This window comes from Hydra viridissima, unplaced genomic scaffold (assembly GCF_058129835.1).
Source record: "Hydra viridissima isolate aposymbiotic clone 2 unplaced genomic scaffold, HvirCarnegie_v1 scaffold_5, whole genome shotgun sequence".
NCBI lineage: Eukaryota > Metazoa > Cnidaria > Hydrozoa > Anthoathecata > Hydridae > Hydra > Hydra viridissima.
Genome location: NW_028324304.1, coordinates 18,439,742 through 18,459,755, shown reverse-complemented (window position 1 = coordinate 18,459,755; position 20,014 = coordinate 18,439,742). Strand labels below are relative to the sequence as shown.

The following is a 20,014-nucleotide window of genomic DNA, read 5'->3' as shown; positions in this document are numbered from 1 at the left end:
TACTTCCTTATATTGTACTATCAACAAAAATGACAATTTCTACTCAAGTAATATCTCAGAAGCTGGTAAATTTGAGCATATGTTTCTATTATGACAGTGTTTTTCTAACAAATGGGTGTCACAGCCCTATTGGTATATTAGCCCTAGAGATCTGACAATTAACCAATATATCTGCATGGTGCAGTGTATAAAAAGTGATTATGGAGTATACTAAAAGGCATGGTCTACGCAAATAACTGGCAAGTAAGAGATATTAACAAAACTATGCACTAGAATAAATTATTGTTTCAAGAAAATCAATGTTGAAAACGTAAAGGCATTTTAAAGCCAATTCATCTTCAAATAGGAAGAGTTAGGACAAGTGCATTTGCTAAAAATAACTAATATTGAAATAAGTAAAGAATTTATCATACTATTTAAATGAATTTTTTGTTAATTATTAGCATAAATACAAACAGAGTTATGACCCTATTTTATTTTGTGAAACATTTCATTGAACACCCGACAAAATAAAAAGTCTCTAACCACAAAAATGTGTTTAATACTATTATATAGTGTTATATATTATATAGTATTATATAGTAGTGAAGTGTTAAAAGTATTATACACTTTTTTGTGGTTATAGACTTTATATTAACTGGTGTTATCATTAAAAGTTTATCTAATAGTCATAAAATTTATGAAAACTAACTTTTACCTCCACCAGATCCAAACAAGCTGAATACTATAGAAACAAGGGACATAACACTCGAAATTGCGGCACCAATCGGACCAATCAGCTCAGCTAATGATCCAATCAAACTAAGACCACCAGATAACATATCTTTCCAATTTGAAGTGACAACTCCACTTAACGTTTCCATCAAGCTACCACTTAGTGCTTTAAGGGCTTCTAAAAGAGTTCAAATGAAAACCAAATTACATTTTCAAAAAATAATTGATAAGGATTTCCATACCTACATGGAGATAAAAGTAAAACCTCAGTTCACATAAGCTCATTATTTTCCTTTTTCAATATTTAGTTAGGTCTCAATAAAGGTTCCAAATAAAACAATACTTAGAGGTTGCTCAATGCTTCCACAACTTTTACAATGTTTGGAATATATGAAATATCTATAGTAAGACCAATAAAGACAGGGTATCTGACTATTCTTGATAAATATTGAATAATAACTTCATCTACACTTGTTTTTCATTTACAGTAATTCTAGCATGTTTATAATTTAAATTTAGCCTGTTGTTGAACTTTTTAGAAAGTGCTCCAAAGTCCACTCAAATACACTCAAACTACTGTGTATATAAGCAGTCAACCTGAAAGGATCTCCTCAAAAACACCTATTTGTCAAAGTGAATGACAAACAGACTTTGATTAGTAAAAAGTCACCCATTTTGGTGGACATTTGTTCTGCTCCAAATATTTTATTTTTAAAAGCTACAATCACTAAATCCAGTGAATCCAAAACTTGTTTATTTTTAATTTTTTTTCCTTTTTGACTTTCAGCAGTAAAATGCTTCTGTTAACAGGATTATTCAAGGTGATCAAAAACGTCTTAGGCATTTGCGCAATAATGTATGATTATGTTTTTGAGTCATTTTTGTTTTCTTGATTTCAAATTTTTAGGCACTTTTATATATTTTATGCATTTATTGATAACAAAAACAGTTGGAATAAGAAATAACATTAAATAATAAATAACTGTTGAAAAAGTAATTTCAAACATTACCTTGGACAACCTTTAGGTCTTTGACTTGAGAATATATATTACTTGCTTCTTTATAGATAGTTTTGATTTTACCCAATTTCCCTTCATCTGGCATAGCATCTATTAGCTTGTCAAGTTTCTTAAATGTTAAACAATAAGATATTGTCGTAAAAGCAAAATCAAAACATTTTGTATTTTAAATCATTTGATAAACAACTTAAAGGGAAGGAAAGAATGTTTTTTAGAAAATCTGCAATTTTAATGTTGTGTTTTAAAGAAACACAAAAAGATGTGCAAAGAGGCACAAAGAGAAAAAATGACTATTTCAGAAAAAGTAAGTTAAATAATAACTATCAGTAGGAAAATGTAAACTTCTGAACTTAGCAAATTATTAAGGTATGAATGTATACAAGAAAGATGCATTTCTAAAAAGAGAACTATTAGATAAGGAAACAAGATAGAACCAGTCTTCATGTAGTTGCAGCAAATCTCATGCACAAAGATTAGAAGCAATAGAATTATGCATAGTTTAACAGAATTATAAGTGTAATGCAAATATTTTAAAAAAAACATTAGCTCAGTGATGTTAAAAACAAAATTCTATTTTAGAATACTGAGAAAATTAAAAACCATCAAGCTGTATTTCATCTTTATGAATTATTTAAAATACTTGCATACATCTGATATCTGTCAATAATATTTCAACTAATTAAACTAAAAGATCAAATACAATATGTTGCAATTGAATTGCAATTGGAATTATAAAAACTTATGAAATTTATTAAGCATCTTGAAAGTTACTTATGAAATTTATTAAGTATCTTGAAAGTTAAATGTAGATGTAATAATCAAAACTTAAGTATACCTCTTTATCATTTGGCATCTCAACCCAATCTTCTATATTTTTAATGACTTGCAAACCAGAATCAATATCCTCTTTAACTTGGGTAATGTAGTGGTTGCTTAGGATATTCTCTGGCACCTATAATGTAAAAAACTTTTTGTTTTAAAATTCAAAAGCCTGTACAGATATCAATTGTATCTTGAATTACTTAAAATATGTTACAATATAAATAAATATATCATAATGAGAATATTTGCAATCAACTAACAGGTGACATATAAAGTGGGCAGTTTTAAAAAGGTCAGCAGAGTTGTTAACTTTTTCAAAGAATGAAACTTAGAGTTTTAGTAATATTAAAATCTTGTGAAATACTTTAAAGATGTTATAACAAGCAATTATTGTGTATTGAACAAATTTTAACAAATAAATGTTAAATTAATAAATTGAAAAGCAAACAAGTACCATTTTCAACAGGTCAAAATCTTCATTTACTTTAATAAAAGATGTAATGAAGATTCTGAATAATAAAATGCTTTTTTTTTCAAAGTATAATAGAATAAATGTATAATAGAAAAGAAAAAAAACCAAAACGTTTAATAATCTTACATGAGAATGTCTTTTCACAAAAACAAACGTTTGAAAAGGCTGAATTAATAGAGAGAAAATATACCAAGGACTACAATTATGAACTTATCTGCTTTGTTTTCTTAAGAATTTTTTAAACATTTCAAACAACTGTGTATGAATAATTATCTACTTATTTCATTTTGATTCAAGCATTAAAAAAAACAGGTGAAGGTGTGGAGAACTGGGACTGATCATTTTTTAGTTGATAAAAGTTTGTAATTGAAGCCAGTTTTGATTTACTAATTAAATGAGATCTTCCCACACTAGGACTCAAAATAACATCTGACCACCAATCAAATACCACCAAATATTGATATTAGGATATAAAGATAATGTCAGATGATGCTAACAGTGAGAAAATATCTTAAGTATTAAAATATTTCAATATGGAATGGTACTTAATTGGTAACTGTACATTTTTTTAAACTTCTTAGCTAGATGTGATATAGACATAAATGTTTGTTTTGCACAGTGAGAAACAATGTTCTGTACAAGTGATGTGTAAACAGAGCATTAATATACCGATAATTTTTTAATATTTGAGTTTTAACTAGGGTTTGTAAAAAACATAACAGAAAATATAAAATTCTTCAAGTGGGAAAAACAAGGTAATTAAGAACCTTGATTATTATTCTTCCTAGTTTCTTTTTTAGCACTGTTTTCTCAAATATAAAACTTTTCTTTTCTTCAGTAGAAAAATGTATTTATTATTAGTTTATTTTTGAGTTCATCAAAACCATCACATGTTAAATCATTTTCACATGATTTTATAGTTGATATTAAATAGTTTATTAAAAATATTATGAAATTGAATTATTTGTAATATTTGGACAAATATATTAAACAAATTATTGACACTATATGAAATGCTCTCACTAGATGATATATCACATATTTTTATATACTTTTTGCATATTTCATATTTTTGCATACTTTTGATTTTTAATTTCAGTTAGGAATATTGGGATCAATAAAACTTCATTATGAATAAGATATTAAATTATGTTCTTAAGTGAAAGAAAATAGCTTCATGAATCAGACTTGTAATGTTTGTAAAAGTTTTCAAATGCTTTCTTGTATTTGTTGGCATTCTTAGTTTTGCATATTGACAAGAATGCTGCTTTGAGGCTTGACAGTCTCTATGGATAGGGATATGCCAGGGATTCAGAGAACATGAATGTGAAGCAAAACTCCAGATCCTAATTTGTCAAAATAAATATGGAAGTCTCTTATCTAAAAATAAATTATCATTGAATAAATAACTAATTAGAACATATTCAATTAATATAACTAAAAAAGATCAAAAAACGTTTTATTATTTCCTTAATTGATTAAAAACATTGACTTAACAAAAAAACAAACTTAGAGCTATGTAGATTATTTAACACACACTTTCTCAGACTTCTCAGACAGAGAAAAATTTATTTGATTTTAAGGAAATCTTTTTTCTTTTTTAGTCATTTAGTTTTTAAATTGTCAAATAGCACAAAAGTTGATTGCATAAAGTCAGAAATCTTTTCTCTACAAAAAATAAACATTACACAATCTCTTTCTTACATCAACATTACCAAGATTTTTGTATTTGTGAATTCTTTTGAAACTCTAACTCATTTCAAGGTCAAAGTTGAAAAACAAAATACTTTGGTATTCCTAAAGGTCACCCTCACATTTTAAAATTTAAAAAAGTTAGGGTTTGTGCTATAATGACTTCTCTTTGTAACTGACAATTTTTGATATTATACACATGTAATGTGTATGACAAATTTACCACTTTTTTTTGAACTCTAAAGAATTATCAAAGAAAGATATAACTATTATTTACATGAGCGGCTCAGAAAAACACATCACACCAAACTCCAATCTGATAGAAGCAAAATTTTCACTTGGCTAGTGGCTTTCTGGAACAGGAGATCATGAAGGCAAAAGAGCAAACAAAAGAAAAGTTTTAAAATTTGTTTGGTAAAAAATAAAATCACACAAATTTGTAACACTAGTTTGGGGATGTTTTTTTTGTTGTTGTTATTAGCTGTGTTATTTTGATACTCCATGTGGAGTTTTCCTGGTTTGGAGGTCATTTGCATCAATACTTGACTAAACAATTCCTTACTGGCTTACCTACTACATGATTCAGTAAGTCAATATAGAAATTTTTGTAGAAGAGTCTTCTTAGTATCATACCTTTGATCAGTAAATGAATCTAACATCAAAAAGAGTTATCCAACACTAGTATGACTGTAGAGGAAAGTTCTTTCTTATTTAAAAATATTTTGCTTTTTTAAAAATATTTCACTAAAAATCTGCCAAGAATTTTTGCTCAAATTCTTTTTGTAATCTTTTATTTACATCGCAAAAGATAACAAAGAAAGAGTCTATCATAAATTAAATTATCTAGGTGAAGCTGTTCGTTTAAAGTCAGCACTGACTTTTCAATTAAATATATAAATCACAAAGTTTTTATGTATGTATGTGGGTGTATTCTTTATACAAATTTATAGTTTTGATCCGATCCTCTAAAAATCTTGCAGGCAGGGCAATTTTTTTGAAACCAAATTCCACTTCCCTCTGACCACTCTTTGCCCCGGCAGGGATGTGAAGGTGGAGTGTTGCAACTCTGTTGATGTTGGTCAATTGTGGTGAAATTTTGCACCAAAGGGTAACTTCACTTCCTGAATTCAATGGTGACATCCTTTTCCTGACCATGGATATTGCAAAGCCACTAGACCAGTTCTGTATGACCAAAAGTCTTTAAACAAAAAGGAACCATTTAAACAGAAAACTTACATGCCTTTAAAACAAAAACAGATAGATATATTTTTCATTGAATAAACCACCATATAATGTCCCATTTTACTACATACAAAGTTATTTTGTTATAGGTTTTTTTTAATTTCCCACCAAAGCTAATGAATTTCCTGCAAAAAAACTCAAGCTATGTGTGGATTTTTTATAGGCAGCCATTGACATGATGCCTACTGACAACCACAAGCTCATAATCAGAGCTGAAAAAGTGCCTGTTGGACTGCATCCTGGCTGCTTTAATGCATCAGCAATAGATGAGGCTGTCATTGTAATTGCTGGTGACCAGGCAAACTCAAGAGACATTGTTCTTTAGAAACAAGATGTTTCTCATCAGAGAATCAATGAGTTCTAAAGAGCTTAAGACTCTTTGAAATGTCCTTTGACTAGCTGGAACACCCTATGAAATGCGCCAGGTTTTCCAGTTATCTAATGTATAAAGGCCAGAGTTTATATGTGTGTATGCATGTGGGTGTGTTCTTTATAGAACCAACAGTTTTGATCCAATCCTCACTAAATTTTGCACAGGTCCCTATTTTAAACAGGGGAAGATCATAGGCTACTATTCATCCCAGAATTTTGATCCTAGGGGATATTTTTACTAGGGTCTCTCTAATTTTCTACACAGAGTACTCCAAGGGAGCAGAGTTTCACAAAGTGTTTACCAAAATTTGTTCACCACAATTGGTTCATGTAGCAAATATTTCATGGTATTGTGCTCACACCCTAGGATGCCCTGCTTTTACCCTGATTCTGCCCTAATTTACTACACAGGGTTGCCCAAGGAGACAAAATCTTACAATGTGTCCTTAGCAAAAGTTGTTTTCAGTGGAAAGGAATAAAGAAAAAGTATGATTGACGCTTTTACAAAATCTTTTTAAGAATATTTTGGAGATTTTCCTGTTTATCTTGGACAGAAATGGGTAATGACTAGTTAGTAGATAAAATGATTGGCTTTTTAACTTAATTCAGTGATATCAAAAGCATGAATATTTGGTTAAGAATTATTACATCAGTATGCTTTAAAAACAAAAATAGTTTAACATAGAAAATTATACTTTGACGGTTTTAAAGAATCTTAATGAATATCATTGGCAATATTGTTAATACTGATACTATTAGTATAATGATGTTATTAATCATAAGAAGTTAACAGCCATGATAACATTAACAATCACAATAAAATTATCAATATTCTAAATCCTTAAGTTGGTAATGAATGAGAAATGTTGAATATTTATATGAGTATGATTTAAAAAAAAAGGAATACTTCATACTAATTTCCTATGTAAATTTAAAAGAATTCACAATAAAATTATCAACATTCAAAATCCTGAATATGGCAATAAATGAGAAATGCTGAAACAATGTTTAGGTGAATAAGATTTAAAAAAAAAAAAGGAATACTTCATACTAAGTTCCTGTGTTAATTTACAAGAAGTGTAATATTTCTAAAATCTTGTTTGAACCATTTTTGTTGTGAAGGAAACTTAGCTATGGAAATAGGTTTAATAACTTTTTGAATACTTAGAAAACTAATAAAAACTTACTTTTTTGTCTATCAAGACACCTAAATTATTAGCAGTATCTGTAACTAACCCAGCTGCATCGCCCAACTCTTGCTTTATTTTATTGCTAATATCATTAGCCAGTTTATTTGCTACTTCCTAAACAATAAATCAAAAATATAATGCATATAAATGCATAACTAATAATATAAACATAATAATATAAACATAAATAACATTAAAAACAAAATAATACTAAAATTAACCTTCAACTATTCATCTGGTTGAAATTAGGTAGTGTATATGAGCAAACTTATTCTTTTCCATATTAAAAAATTGTAAAGTTCATCTTATAATAAAAAATTCATTTTTAATGACTAAAAAATTAATATTGGCTATAGTTGCAGGCAAGAAAAAGCATTACCTTTCCTATATAGGCAAATGAAACGTAGTTACCCATATATTTATATTTAAACAATTTGTTTGTAAAATTAGAGCATTTAGTGAACGTTCTTCAAACACTGTACTTAATTTAAGCATGTGACACTGACAAATAGTCTATCTTTCATGATGTTTGTCTTCCAAATAAGCTTTTCATAATGTACTTCACTACTTATCCACACTAACACATTTGAAAACACTGGTAAATTTAGAAAAAATAAATTATTTTCAGAGCATTTTGTTAATTTAAAAATTTCTTTTTTTAAATATAACGATGAGATTACTTAAAGAACAATAATTACTTTCCTAATAAACGTATTTTAAAATGTGGGTAGCAATCTAATTTCTTCATTTCTTCATATTTTTTTTGGACAGGAAAATAGTGTTATGGGCTTAAGCCTGCACTTTGTATTTTCAATATGATTATAACTGTAAAAAATCTATGCAATAAGAAAAACTTGAAAAATTACTGACAAGTATTTTTAATACTATTTTCAAACCACTACAACTTCTTTTGCCTACATGAGAACTTGATGCTTTTTTTAGCTTGAAGCAATATGTATACCACTATATGCATACCATTAAAGTGTGTGGCAAATCCCTAGTTTTAATGAAAGAGAGTTTGTGAAAAGTGTGGTGATTTTGGAATACACTTTTATAATTTTACTTTTTAAAGCTAGTTTTGTTATAAATTCAACATGAGTTTGATATGCATAAGCATTGATTAAATCTTTTAAATGAAAATGTTACTGAATTTTCTCATTTGATATCATAAAATACAATATGGTAAAGGTGATGCCAGAATAGAAAGGAGATGCAGAAAAAATAATAAAGTAAACATAGGAGACAGTGGGAGAGTGAGTTAAAAGATAAATGAAGAATATTGAACAGGATGTTAAACTTCAAACCGAATATTTAAATGACTGTAAGGTCAATTTTTTAAGATTCCTAAATTTACATAATGGTTCATATTACATAATGGTTCAATTTACATAATGTTTATGTTACTTAAATACAGTTGTTAAAGAAAATTTAACTCTTAGCAACTGTTTCATCAAGTTAGGACTTCAGTTGAAAAAAAAAAAAAAAAAAAAGTCATACATTTAAATTAGGTGGTGCTGTGACTTGACTAACTCCAATGATGACCAGTAATATCCAAGCCATTCTATTCACAAGCTATATCTTTCAAAAGAAAATAATTGAAAGATTTTTATAATTAGCACTTGTCACTGTTATGACAATACATTCTTAACTTATTCTTACTAAAACTGTTTCATAAAATTTGCTGAAATTTTTTAATTTATTACAATGCACTTATACTAACTTTTTAAGGTTTCCAAATTTATTTAACACTTATTCAGGAACTTTTAAGTGTTTACAGCTATTTAAGACTTAAAACAAACTTTATTTTGGTAAAATTGCAGAATTTTTACGCATCTCAAAAATATGTAAAAGTGTAAAATCTTACCTTTTTCTCTTCATTATTATAATAAATCTTAGTGATTTGTTAAATATGTGTTGCTGTTGCATTAAATATGACACAATTTTTAGAATTATTGGAAGCTGCTTTTGTGTCCTCTTCTATACCATCCTTTTTATTCAATTTAATGCTTTTTAGGTTTTTTTCAAGTTTTAAAAACTCCTTCAGAGTCTTTTCAAATTTAAGAGATAAACTCTCCTTTAAAATTAATGTCATAATCTCTTGTCAAACCAAAACTAACCAAATTAGTGTCACACTTTATTTATTTAGCACACAGCTTGTTTTTTCTATCATGTCTGTAAATGAAAAATGGGAATTATAGTTATTGTACTTTTTATTACTTTTGGGTGTTGTGAATGAAAAACGAGGATCCAAACTGAGCCAATAATTGGTGGCAATAATGCAGCATTAAATAAGATTTGATTTTCTTAAAGACTATGTTTTATAAACTTTATCAGACAAGAGATGAATTGTTGATAAAATTATAGAGAAAAGATTTTAAAGTTGAATGTTGTTTAGTCATCAGCAAACCGGATGAGAGCATTTAAAAATAGCTTTGAATTCCAAAACTAAAAAAAGAATACCTTTCTTAAGATGTTAAAGCTGCTTATGCAACCTCAAATTTCATAAATTAGGTGATTTCAAAATATCATGTAATCAGGAATGTTTTGACAGTTCGATGTATTCTATTTTTGTCATTTAATCTTCTGAAAGGGTACTTTCTCAACTGTCACTTATCATATAGTATTCGATGCAGAACTGAACCCTCTTTGTGATGATGCTATTCATTTTTTATATCTGTGATTAAATTCTATCTTATTTCAGCATTATACTTTTTGATGTGAAAGGGCGATTTTCGGTCACTTTTCTTGTATGAGTACAGATTGGAATAAAGTGTTGATGAGACTTCTAGAAAAACTAACTAGGTATTTAAGGTCAAAATTGTTAGCGAATGCACCAGATTTCAGCCCCGATGATTCACCCAATAGTGGTTGACCTCCAAGAATCTAGGACGAGAATCTGAGTACCCTGGTGGACGCTAACCCATCCCAAACGGTTCTGCGGTTCCTAAAGAAAATGGGAGTGAGTTGCCAAGCTGTTTCCAAGAGTTTGAAACACATTTGAAAAGTTGAAAAACCCCAAACTATGGCTGCCCCACGATTCGAACGAACGACAGAAATTATCACGTTTCGAAATTTGTTCTTCCTGGCTTCTGTGCTTCCGAAACGAACCGTTCTTGGGTCGAATCGTGATGTGAAATTCATTACAATAAATTGGAAATTTGGGACAGTGGTTTGACACCACAGTATTTCCAGGCACTTTCCAAAGCCGAAAACCTACCAAAAAAGACTATGATTACAGTATGGTTGTCTGCAGCCGGTGTGATCCACCATAACTTCTTGGAACCAGACCAAACCATTACTATAGGGTCCTATTGTACTGAAATCGATGAAATTTATGCGAAATTACGTCAGCAGTAACTGGCATTTGTCGACAGGCGTGGTCAGATTCTTCTACAAAACAAAGCTCGCGCATACGTTTTGTCAAGTTAGATTTATTTTGTTTTATCTCCCATCTTAAACGTTGGGACAAAATGAGTTATTGATTTTGGTAAGTAATGATTATTATGTTTAGTCCAAGCCAGACGTTTCTTCTTCATGACCAGTGCCAACAACATCTTAAGAGGCTTTCTTTCCGGCCTTCCAGCAGCTGACAATTTCTCAAGCTCACACAAATCTTATAAACCGCAAAGTCACTTTTTAACTGCACACTTATTTTTTGAGATCTCTAACGATCTGTTAAAGTAGAAAACAATCATTTCTTGCTTTATATGCGCCCGCTGCGTCTTTTTCTCTGCAAACATAGTCTTAGTTTTTATATATAATTTTACAACTTTGCAAACGGTAGACTGCATAACTTCTGGTCTAACAAATTCTCTCTGACTTTTTACAGTATAACCTGATAGAGTTGTGAATATAGAACGTTTATGTAAACCATTGTTAATCTTTGGTTATTATAGAGTATTAATATAAATAGACTCAAAAAACATGAAACTATATCAGTGATTCTATTAACATATAAAAACTGAATAAATTTGATGAAAACTGACACTATAGGCGCTGTAGTCAAATTAAAGTTAATTATTCTGAGATACAAAGTTTGGAGAAGCAAACTTTTTGTGATTTAAAGTGTCATTTCGAGTGTTAAACATAAATGAATACTGAAGGGCTGAAGTTTACAGCTTGTTAAAAAGTTTAACGTGTCGAAAAAAGGGAACTTTAGTCAAAAAAAGAGTTTTTTCGTTTTGCTTTTTGCTAAAAATGAACTCCTGTTTTGCTTTAGTTCGAACCGTCGAATAAAGTTTCGTATCCAGTTTTGTATTTGAAAAAACATAATTAAATATAACAAATAAGATTATCTAAATATGAATATTTTTTTATCCAGTTTCGTATTTAAAAAAATGAAATTAAATATTACAAATAAGATTATCTAAATATGAATACTTATTTATCCAGTATCGTATTTGAAAAACATGTTTAGGATTAAAAAAAAAACATCTCGCTGTAATAACAGAACTTTGTTGGAGAAAAAAAAAGAGAGAAAGGCGGTTTGGAAAAACTACCTTGATGTTAATTCTTTGGAGTGAAGCTGGCCACGAATTCTAAATTTGGTAAGTGAAGCCGGCAACGAATTCTAAATTTGGTAAAGTGACATTAAAGAACTTATTACAAAAACATTTTTTTAAATATAAAGCAGATAAAGTCCTTGTTAATCAAAGGTTTTAGTCCTGGGATGAAAACAGCGTACAGAATGTAAATCAAATCTCGGCAGAAGAATGGATGCTGCGGATTGTAAAACAAAAAATAGAAAAAGAACTATTGGTGTTTACAACTCTCCTCAGCCTGCATTACAAGTATCAAAATTGAACTCAGCAGAATTCTCCGCTTAAAAAAAGAACCTAAAAAGTATTTTCCATTTCAAAGAATGACCCTTAGATGCTTAGTATAGAAAATGTTCCCACAATACCTTTTTACCAAGCTTTTTACCAAGCTTTTTAGCCTTAGACTCCAAAATTTCAATTGATCTGCAAAATGAGCGCAACTGAAAGAAATGAGATTTGAACTCATTTTTTTTAGCTGAAAAGCTCTGTGTTTTTTATGTATTTTTGATTTTACTTTCATGACTTTCAAACATTTCATTAAGTTAAATATAAAGTTGTAATTAGAAATGTTTTTTTTGTAATTTTTAGCTCGGGCTTGAAGGAAGCATTATTATCTATATAGTCATTAGAAGTTTTAATATAAAAACTAAAAAAAAAAAAAAACCAAAACAATAGAAGCAGAGAATAATAGTAGTAAGAAAAAAATAATTTTACCTTTAAAATAAACTGGAGCTTGATTAAAACATTCGAAAGAATATACTTGTTTTTTTTTGTCGTACAGAAACTTCAAATTTACTCAAGTGTAAAATTCATCTTTCATCATATTTTCTAACCGAAACTATTTTGAAAGCTCTTATATCACAACTAAAGCCTTCTTTACCAAATCGTTTTTTAAAATTTCATCTTGCTTAAGCCTTAGTTGTGCTTAGTTGTGCTTAAAGTAAGTGCGATCCATCAAATGCAGGATTGATAGATTATTGATCAATAGAAATATTTGCTTCTTGCAAAAGATCTATATTCTTATTTCAAGACACTATTTATATAGATAATGTTAAAGTTTATTATATTTGTTCCATAACACTCACTACCTTGATAACTAATAACTAAGTTTTTACCTGCAACTCTTCATAAATCTTAACGTTAAGGGAATCAATCAAGCAACATCGAGAAGATAACGTCGTATTTGCAATATTCTTGATTTTCTCGATGTGAAAGGAAGTCTATTAATTATTTCTCAATTTTTTAAAATTAAAAAAGTTTGAAAATTATTTAAAGCACACTACATAAAAATTTAAATTACACATTATTAAGAATAAGGTTTTGTTTTAACACAGGAAAGAAAATATATATTTTAACAGATTTTTTACTAACTGCCTAAGAGCTTAAGAATATTAGAAAAACGTTGTAAGAAATTTGAGAGATGTAAAAAAGGCTTAAAAAGTGGCAAAAGAAAAGAAAGAGTACTGGAACGAACTTGAATAATAAAAAGTGAACTGAAGGGATCAAACGTTAAAAACATTCGACTAACGATAGAGTTTTTAATAAAAAATATGTAACTTCGGCTTGTATAAATATTACTTCATATCTGATAAAAACTTCCAAAATAAAGATTTTTTAAAAAACGCTTTTAGTAAAAAAGCAAGCTTAAAAAATTAAACAACGGAAAATAGGTTCAAAAAGTTTAGGGTCAGACACTTTAAAATCTCTAAATTACGATGAAAAGGATTGGTTGATCTATATAATTGTTTACATCTTGAAAAAGATCTGAATTATTTTTTCTCAAAGTGCTATTTATATAAATAATATTAAAATTGATTTTTTTTTTTTTTTTTTGATACTGGCTACATCAATAACTGATACCCAAGTTTTTATCTGCAAATCTTCATAACTTAGCGTTTAGGGAATTAATTAGGCAACATCTAGATAATAACAACATGTTTGCAATATTTTTTTTACTATGTTAAATGAAGTCTATCAATCATACCTCAAACTCTTAAAGTTGGGGTCAGTGAAAAAAATTTTTTTTGAATGACCCCAACTTTAAGATTTTTTTTTCTTATTTAAAGCTGCAATAAGTTTGAAGCGAAGAGAAATTTTAACGGAAAGTTTGAAAATTATTCAAAATACACTTTATAAAAATTTAAGTTAGATTCCGTAATGATGAGGTTCTGTTTTATGATAGGAAATAAAATATATATTTAAAGGGATTTTTTACGAACTATCGAGAAGCTTTCGAATAGTTGAAAAAAGTTTACTGTAATTTCAGAGACTTTAAAAGTGACAAAAAAGAGTAATGGAGTAAACTAAAAAAAAAGATTAGTGATACCAGTTTATTTTAAGGGGTATCAAATTTAAGCATGACAACAACTTACACGGTTTCTTCGAATAATAAGATAATAATTAAATCGTTATATTTACATTGTATTTACATTTTTTATATTTACATGTTTATTACAAGAAATGATTTGGTTGAAGTTGGTTACTCTGATTATTGCTGTTGAAAGAAGTTTTGGATCAAACCTTATAGACGTTCGACAAAAGGTATTGAAAGTTTGCATTTTCGCCCTACATAAAAATTATTTCTTATTTAATCAAAACACGCATAGTAAAGACTTTTTTAAAAATTGTTTTTGTGCGAAAAAATTTTCTTGTTAAATAAGTGTTTAAAAATTTAGGCTCAGATACTTTGAATTGTGGGATCAACAGTGTACGTAGAATAGCAATTAATCTTTTTGCCTAATTCAAATAAATGTTGTACTTCGGCGAATGTTTTTATTTTGCACAATTATGAATTCGGATTGCTTTAATACATAATACAGGACAACATTTCATGTAAGAATACTATATATCAAAATAGGGGAGTTTGATCTCTACGAAGTACGTCATGTTCATGCGCGTGCGCGTTGATTAAAAGCATCGTCGGCGAAAAACTCTACAACTTTGAATTCTTTAAGTCTAATACCCTTATTTCAGTGAATTCAAAAAAATAGGCACATTAAGATCAAAACATCATAAAGAGGTCATCATATTTGTTGGAGAATTTTTTTCGACAGGACAGGGAAATTATTTCTAATATTTCACTAAAGAACTTACACATTCTTTATCTTTTTCTTTAATTCAGTTTTATCAAGTATATATATATATAGGGGAACCTGTTGTTCCTTTGACCACGTTGTACCTTTAGTCACTCTGTCATATTGGCCGACTATTATCATTTTGCAAAAAATTGAAGTGCCATTTGAAATATTAGTCCATGACGACTCTTTTTACCTTAAAATATCATGGTTGGGGAAGATTGTGTTGATCCACAAGAAATTATTAGTTTTAGCTCTTAAAAAGTAAATATTTATGTTTATCTTATTTTAATAACAAAACTGTCATAAATAGTTGTTTGGCTAATTTATGATATTACTTACATTAACCAACATCTTTTTTTTATTATGGAAAAGTTTAAATAATTATTTCTAACCCTAAATGGGGTTTGAGATGATAATTGTTGAAGAAACCCATCTCATGTACCTTTGACCAGCGTAGGACGTTGTACCTTTGACTGGTTTGTACTGCGCTTTAATTTTTTGCGAACTTAAAGAGGACACTTTTATGAAATTTTTCATCAAATTTATCAGACAGCTGTACTCTTGCATGTAAAAATCAGCGAAAAGCGTACTATTACTTTCTTGCTGGTATTTTGAAAGTTTTAAATATAATATAAGTGATAAAATAATATTAACAAATTATATTTTTATATATTTCTATATCTTATGCATTGTTTTATTTAATTTATTGATAAATAAGAGTAAATTTTACACTTGACACACAATCCATTATTGGAATGTATATTTTTATGTACTTATAATGCTTGATAATCAGTTTTAATAATTAAGTTAGTTGGCAGCTGTAGCAGCTTGATAATTAAGTTGATTATATAGTTGTACTTGATTTCTGTACAGCAATAAGGAAGTAAGAACAAATAAATATATAATCATTTCTGTTAATATGTTTTAATCTTAAAATGCCAAGGAGTAAGGTTGGTGTTTTTCGTAAGAAGATTTGCGAGAAGGATATGTTTGATGCAGTGAATTTTGTTCTTCAACAAAAAATGAGTCTAAGTAAAGCAGCAAGACATTGCAACATTAAAAAATCAACTTTGATATATCAGTTAAAGCAGTTTAAAAAATCTGGAAGAACCCAGTATTCATATTCACATAAGAAACCAAAAAAAGTATTCTCAACAAAAGAAGAATTAATTTTGGTAAAATACTTGGCAGATGCTGCAAATATGCATTATGGGCTTACATTAAAGCAAATCAGATTCTTTGCATATGAGTATGCTTTAGCAAACCATAAAAAAATTGAAACTTCATGGATAAAGAATAAATGTGCTGGTGAACAATGGCTACGAGATTTTCGGAAAAGATATAATGATAAGTTATCCCTACGTAAACCGCAGCCAACAAGTCTTGGTAGATCTTCTGCATTCAATAAAGAAACTGTAAGAATTGTGTTTAAAAATTATAGAAATGTTTTAGAACGTTATCATTTTGAGCCATCAAACATTTGGAATTGCGATGAAACAGGAATTACCACAGTTCATGTACCACCAAAAATCCTAGCCCCAAAGGGCAAAAAGCAAATAGGAAGTATGACTAGTGCAGAACGAGGCAATAATGTAACAATGATTGCAGCCATTAATGCTACTGGAAGTAGCATTCCACCATTACTTGTATTTCCGCGTGCAAAATTTAAGGACTACATGTTGAATGGTGCTCCTCCTGGAAGTGTAGGAGCAGCTAATAAGTCTGGATGGTCAAATGAAGTCATTTTTCTGCAGTTTCTTGAGCATTTTATTAGTAATGTACGACCTTCGGTAGAAAAACCAGTTCTTTTGTTAATGGATAACCATGAAAGTCATGTTAACATTTCTATTATTGAATTAGCTAAAAGATCGGGCATAATTTTAATGACATTTCATCCTCACACAACCCACAAAATGCAACCCCTTGATCGTGGTGTTTTTGGTCCATTTAAAATATTTTATAATAATGCCATGAATAATTGGATGATATCACCAGGAAATGCTGGTAAACCAGTTACAATTTATGATATATCTTACCTTGTTGGTCAAGCTTATCCTCATGCTTTTGTACCGATTAATATTGTTAACAGTTTTAAATGTACTGGGTTTTTTCCCTTTAATGAAAATATTTTTACTGATATTGACTTCTTAGCTGCAACTGTTACTGATAGGCCAATAGTGGATACTGAAACTTGCATTTCTAATGATAGCAATGAGGTTGAAACCACTCCTGGCAATTTACCATCAACATTGGAAATTGTTTCACCTGAAATAATACGACCTCACCCAAAAGCCAAATTAAGAAAGGCAGCTATTTCAAAAAGACGTAAGGGAAAATCACGCATTTTAACTGATACACCTGAAATGAAAGTTATTTTACATTCAAAATCTAATAATGAACAATGTCAAAAACCTTTTTCAAGACAAATAAAATCCATGGCAAAACAGATTATTTTTAATCAACATTCTGACACAAGTTTAACTAATGAAAGTTTTGATGAAATTGATTTTGGAATAAATATACTTGACAATGAATCAGAAAATAGTGAAATTGTTTCAGGAAGTTTCTTACTTGTCAAGTTAAGTGAAAAGAAATACTCTAGACATTATGTGGCAGAAGTTATTGAAGTTGTTGGTTTAGTTTACAAAGTTAAGTATCTTAAGAAATCAGGAGACAATAAATTTATACGAGAAGATGACAATGTTTATGATGTAGAACTTGAAGATATTATAATGAAAGTTCCATCACCAAGTGTTGGTCATGGATCATCTAGACGCCAGTATCTTATGTTTGATGTTGATCTGACATCTTTTACTGTACAGTAATGTTTTTTAATATAATATATTTTATTTTCATATTTTTCATTGTCTGCATTAAAAGATTTCCTCTAAAAAGCATTATGGTCAAATCTAAATGAATCTGACAACTAAAAATAGTTTTGGTTGGGTTTTAAGAGGTTTCTAAGTTAAAAACCTATTTAGGGGATATTAATCTACTTAGGGCCAGATTTTTTGTATGATCATATCATACAAATTACTTCCTATTGATATCGACATAATTACTTAAAATATAAAACTCCGCCAAGTAAAAGGGTTTTAAAATCGGTAAACTTAGGTACAATGAGTTCATTTCTAATTGCAAGTATAGCAAGTTATAGAAATATATTTTTGCTCTTAAATTATCTAAAAGAGAGTAACAACTTAATTAAAAACATTTTGTACAATTCAATCACATTTGAAGTTTCCAATCTTAACCCGAACCGTCCCATGTAAATAGCATCCAACTGAAAAAAATGTGACTAAATCGAAATAGTACTGATAATTGATGTCATTTTCTTTTATTTACTACAAAAAAACAAAAAAGCAAAATCATAAGGATTATGACCGTAGGTGTTACTTTAAAACACGGCCCTAAGTACAAGGACAATGAATGACCCTTTGTACAAGACTAGATACAAAACAAAATGTATCAAAAAATCCAAACTAAGGGAGACTTATGTAATGCTGCAGTTAGTAGTTATTTTTCAAAGCAAAATTAATAAATTGAATTACAACAAAACGTTTTACTTGAAATTGTAATATAAAAGTGACAAGAAACAAAATTTTACTTTAGACCATCAAAAAATGTTTTTTGGTTATAACTTGCTGCGGCTGTGTCTTTAATTTCTTACAAAATGGTTTTATATAAGCATTTATTGACATGTGGTTGGCTAGAAATTTCTTTATAACATATAGCAAAGCTGTAATATGTCATGATTACTTATTAAAAGTCCAAATAATTCATAAGAACTTATTAATAACATTACGGTCAAAGGAACAACACACCTCGGTCAAAGGTACAACGTACATGTTGTACCATTGACTATTTGAGTACTTTTTTAAAAACGCTCAAAAATGATACTTATTGGTTGAATGAGAAAAAAGTCAAAAGTATAATTTTTGCGCAAAATATAAGAGAATAACATTAACTTTGAATGGTATAAATTGATTCAACCGTCGAGCAAAAAAACGCCCGGAAACAAAAAGTGGTCAGAGGTACAACAGGTTCCCCTATATATACAGAACGAAAAATGTTGTAAAGTAATAAATAAATAAATAAAAGGTGCACAAGTCTTTCGCTAATTTCCCTTCTAGTTTCTTCTCAAACGAAATGCTTATTCATAACAGTTTTACTAATTAATGTCATTTTGATCATTTGATTTAAAAGGTTGCATAAAATTTCTAAAGATGACCAGTTTAAAGACATACAAGATTTTCTTTGGAGATAATTTAAAAGTTAAGATGCATTGGAATGGGTAAGCAAAGGAATTAAGCAATTGAGGAATATCAAATGGAGTGTTAATTTCCAATAATTGCATCAGAAGTTCTCCCAAAACATTCAAAATTACAGGAGGTATTCTTGTTCATCCAGTATAAGGAAGGTCAAAGTAAGTCCACGGCAAGCAAAACAGCCACAAATTTTTGTCATATACATTCGTAAAGTAAAATTCAACCCAAGGTTATGTTAACATAAACTTATCAAGATCTTCAATAAAAAACCGGTCTCTTCAAATTTTGTCAGAAACTTTTTACCAATAAAGCACTGTGCGTTTACAACCGTTCAAAACCCGATGATGACGATCAGAGATTGGCTTTCAAGATTAATATGGTGTAAGGAGAGAATGGCTGCATGCATGGAAAAGTAAAAAAAAGTAATCTTCAGTGATGAAAGTAACTTTGAAGTAACGAACAGGAAAAACAAATTTTTTGTTAAAAGATTTAAACATGAAGATGATTTGCTTTGTCATACCAATATTGCAAAATGGCGATTGAAATGTTGTCATTTGTGGGTGCCTTGATTTACCTTGTTTTTTGTTGAGAACAATTTTTAAAAAAAC

General features: G+C 29.0%; 2 protein-coding genes across 11 annotated transcripts in view; one reads left to right on the top strand and one right to left on the bottom strand.

The window, feature by feature from the left end:
- The window catches only part of LOC145188911 (uncharacterized), a 28,970-nt gene extending 16,138 nt beyond the window's left edge, over positions 1–12,832 (bottom strand). Inside the window, exons 1-7 of one of the 9 annotated variants that reach the window (XM_090088457.1) lie at positions 12,776–12,824; positions 12,023–12,093; positions 9,021–9,101; positions 7,521–7,637; positions 2,569–2,685; positions 1,725–1,842; positions 698–892 (exon numbers count right to left, since the gene is read on the bottom strand). In XM_090088457.1, the coding sequence (XP_089944583.1) occupies positions 698–892; positions 1,725–1,842; positions 2,569–2,685; positions 7,521–7,637; positions 9,021–9,083 (610 nt within the window). In that variant the 5' untranslated portion in view covers positions 9,084–9,101; positions 12,023–12,093; positions 12,776–12,824. Of the gene's footprint in view, positions 1–697; positions 893–1,724; positions 1,843–2,568; positions 2,686–3,153; positions 3,690–7,520; positions 7,638–9,020; positions 9,102–9,387; positions 11,206–12,022; positions 12,094–12,775 lie in introns of those variants that run through there. The other 8 variants (XM_090088460.1, XM_090088464.1, XM_090088463.1 and 5 more) reach the window with 8 other exon arrangements.
- The window catches only part of LOC145188910 (uncharacterized), a 29,673-nt gene continuing 13,417 nt past the window's right edge, over positions 3,759–20,014 (top strand). The window contains exons 1-2 of one of the 2 annotated variants that reach the window (XM_090088467.1): positions 3,759–3,782; positions 14,520–14,602. In XM_090088467.1, the coding sequence (XP_089944593.1) occupies positions 14,522–14,602 (81 nt within the window). In that variant the 5' untranslated portion in view covers positions 3,759–3,782; positions 14,520–14,521. Of the gene's footprint in view, positions 3,783–14,113; positions 14,163–14,519; positions 14,603–20,014 lie in introns of those variants that run through there. The other variant, XM_090088466.1, reaches the window with a different exon arrangement.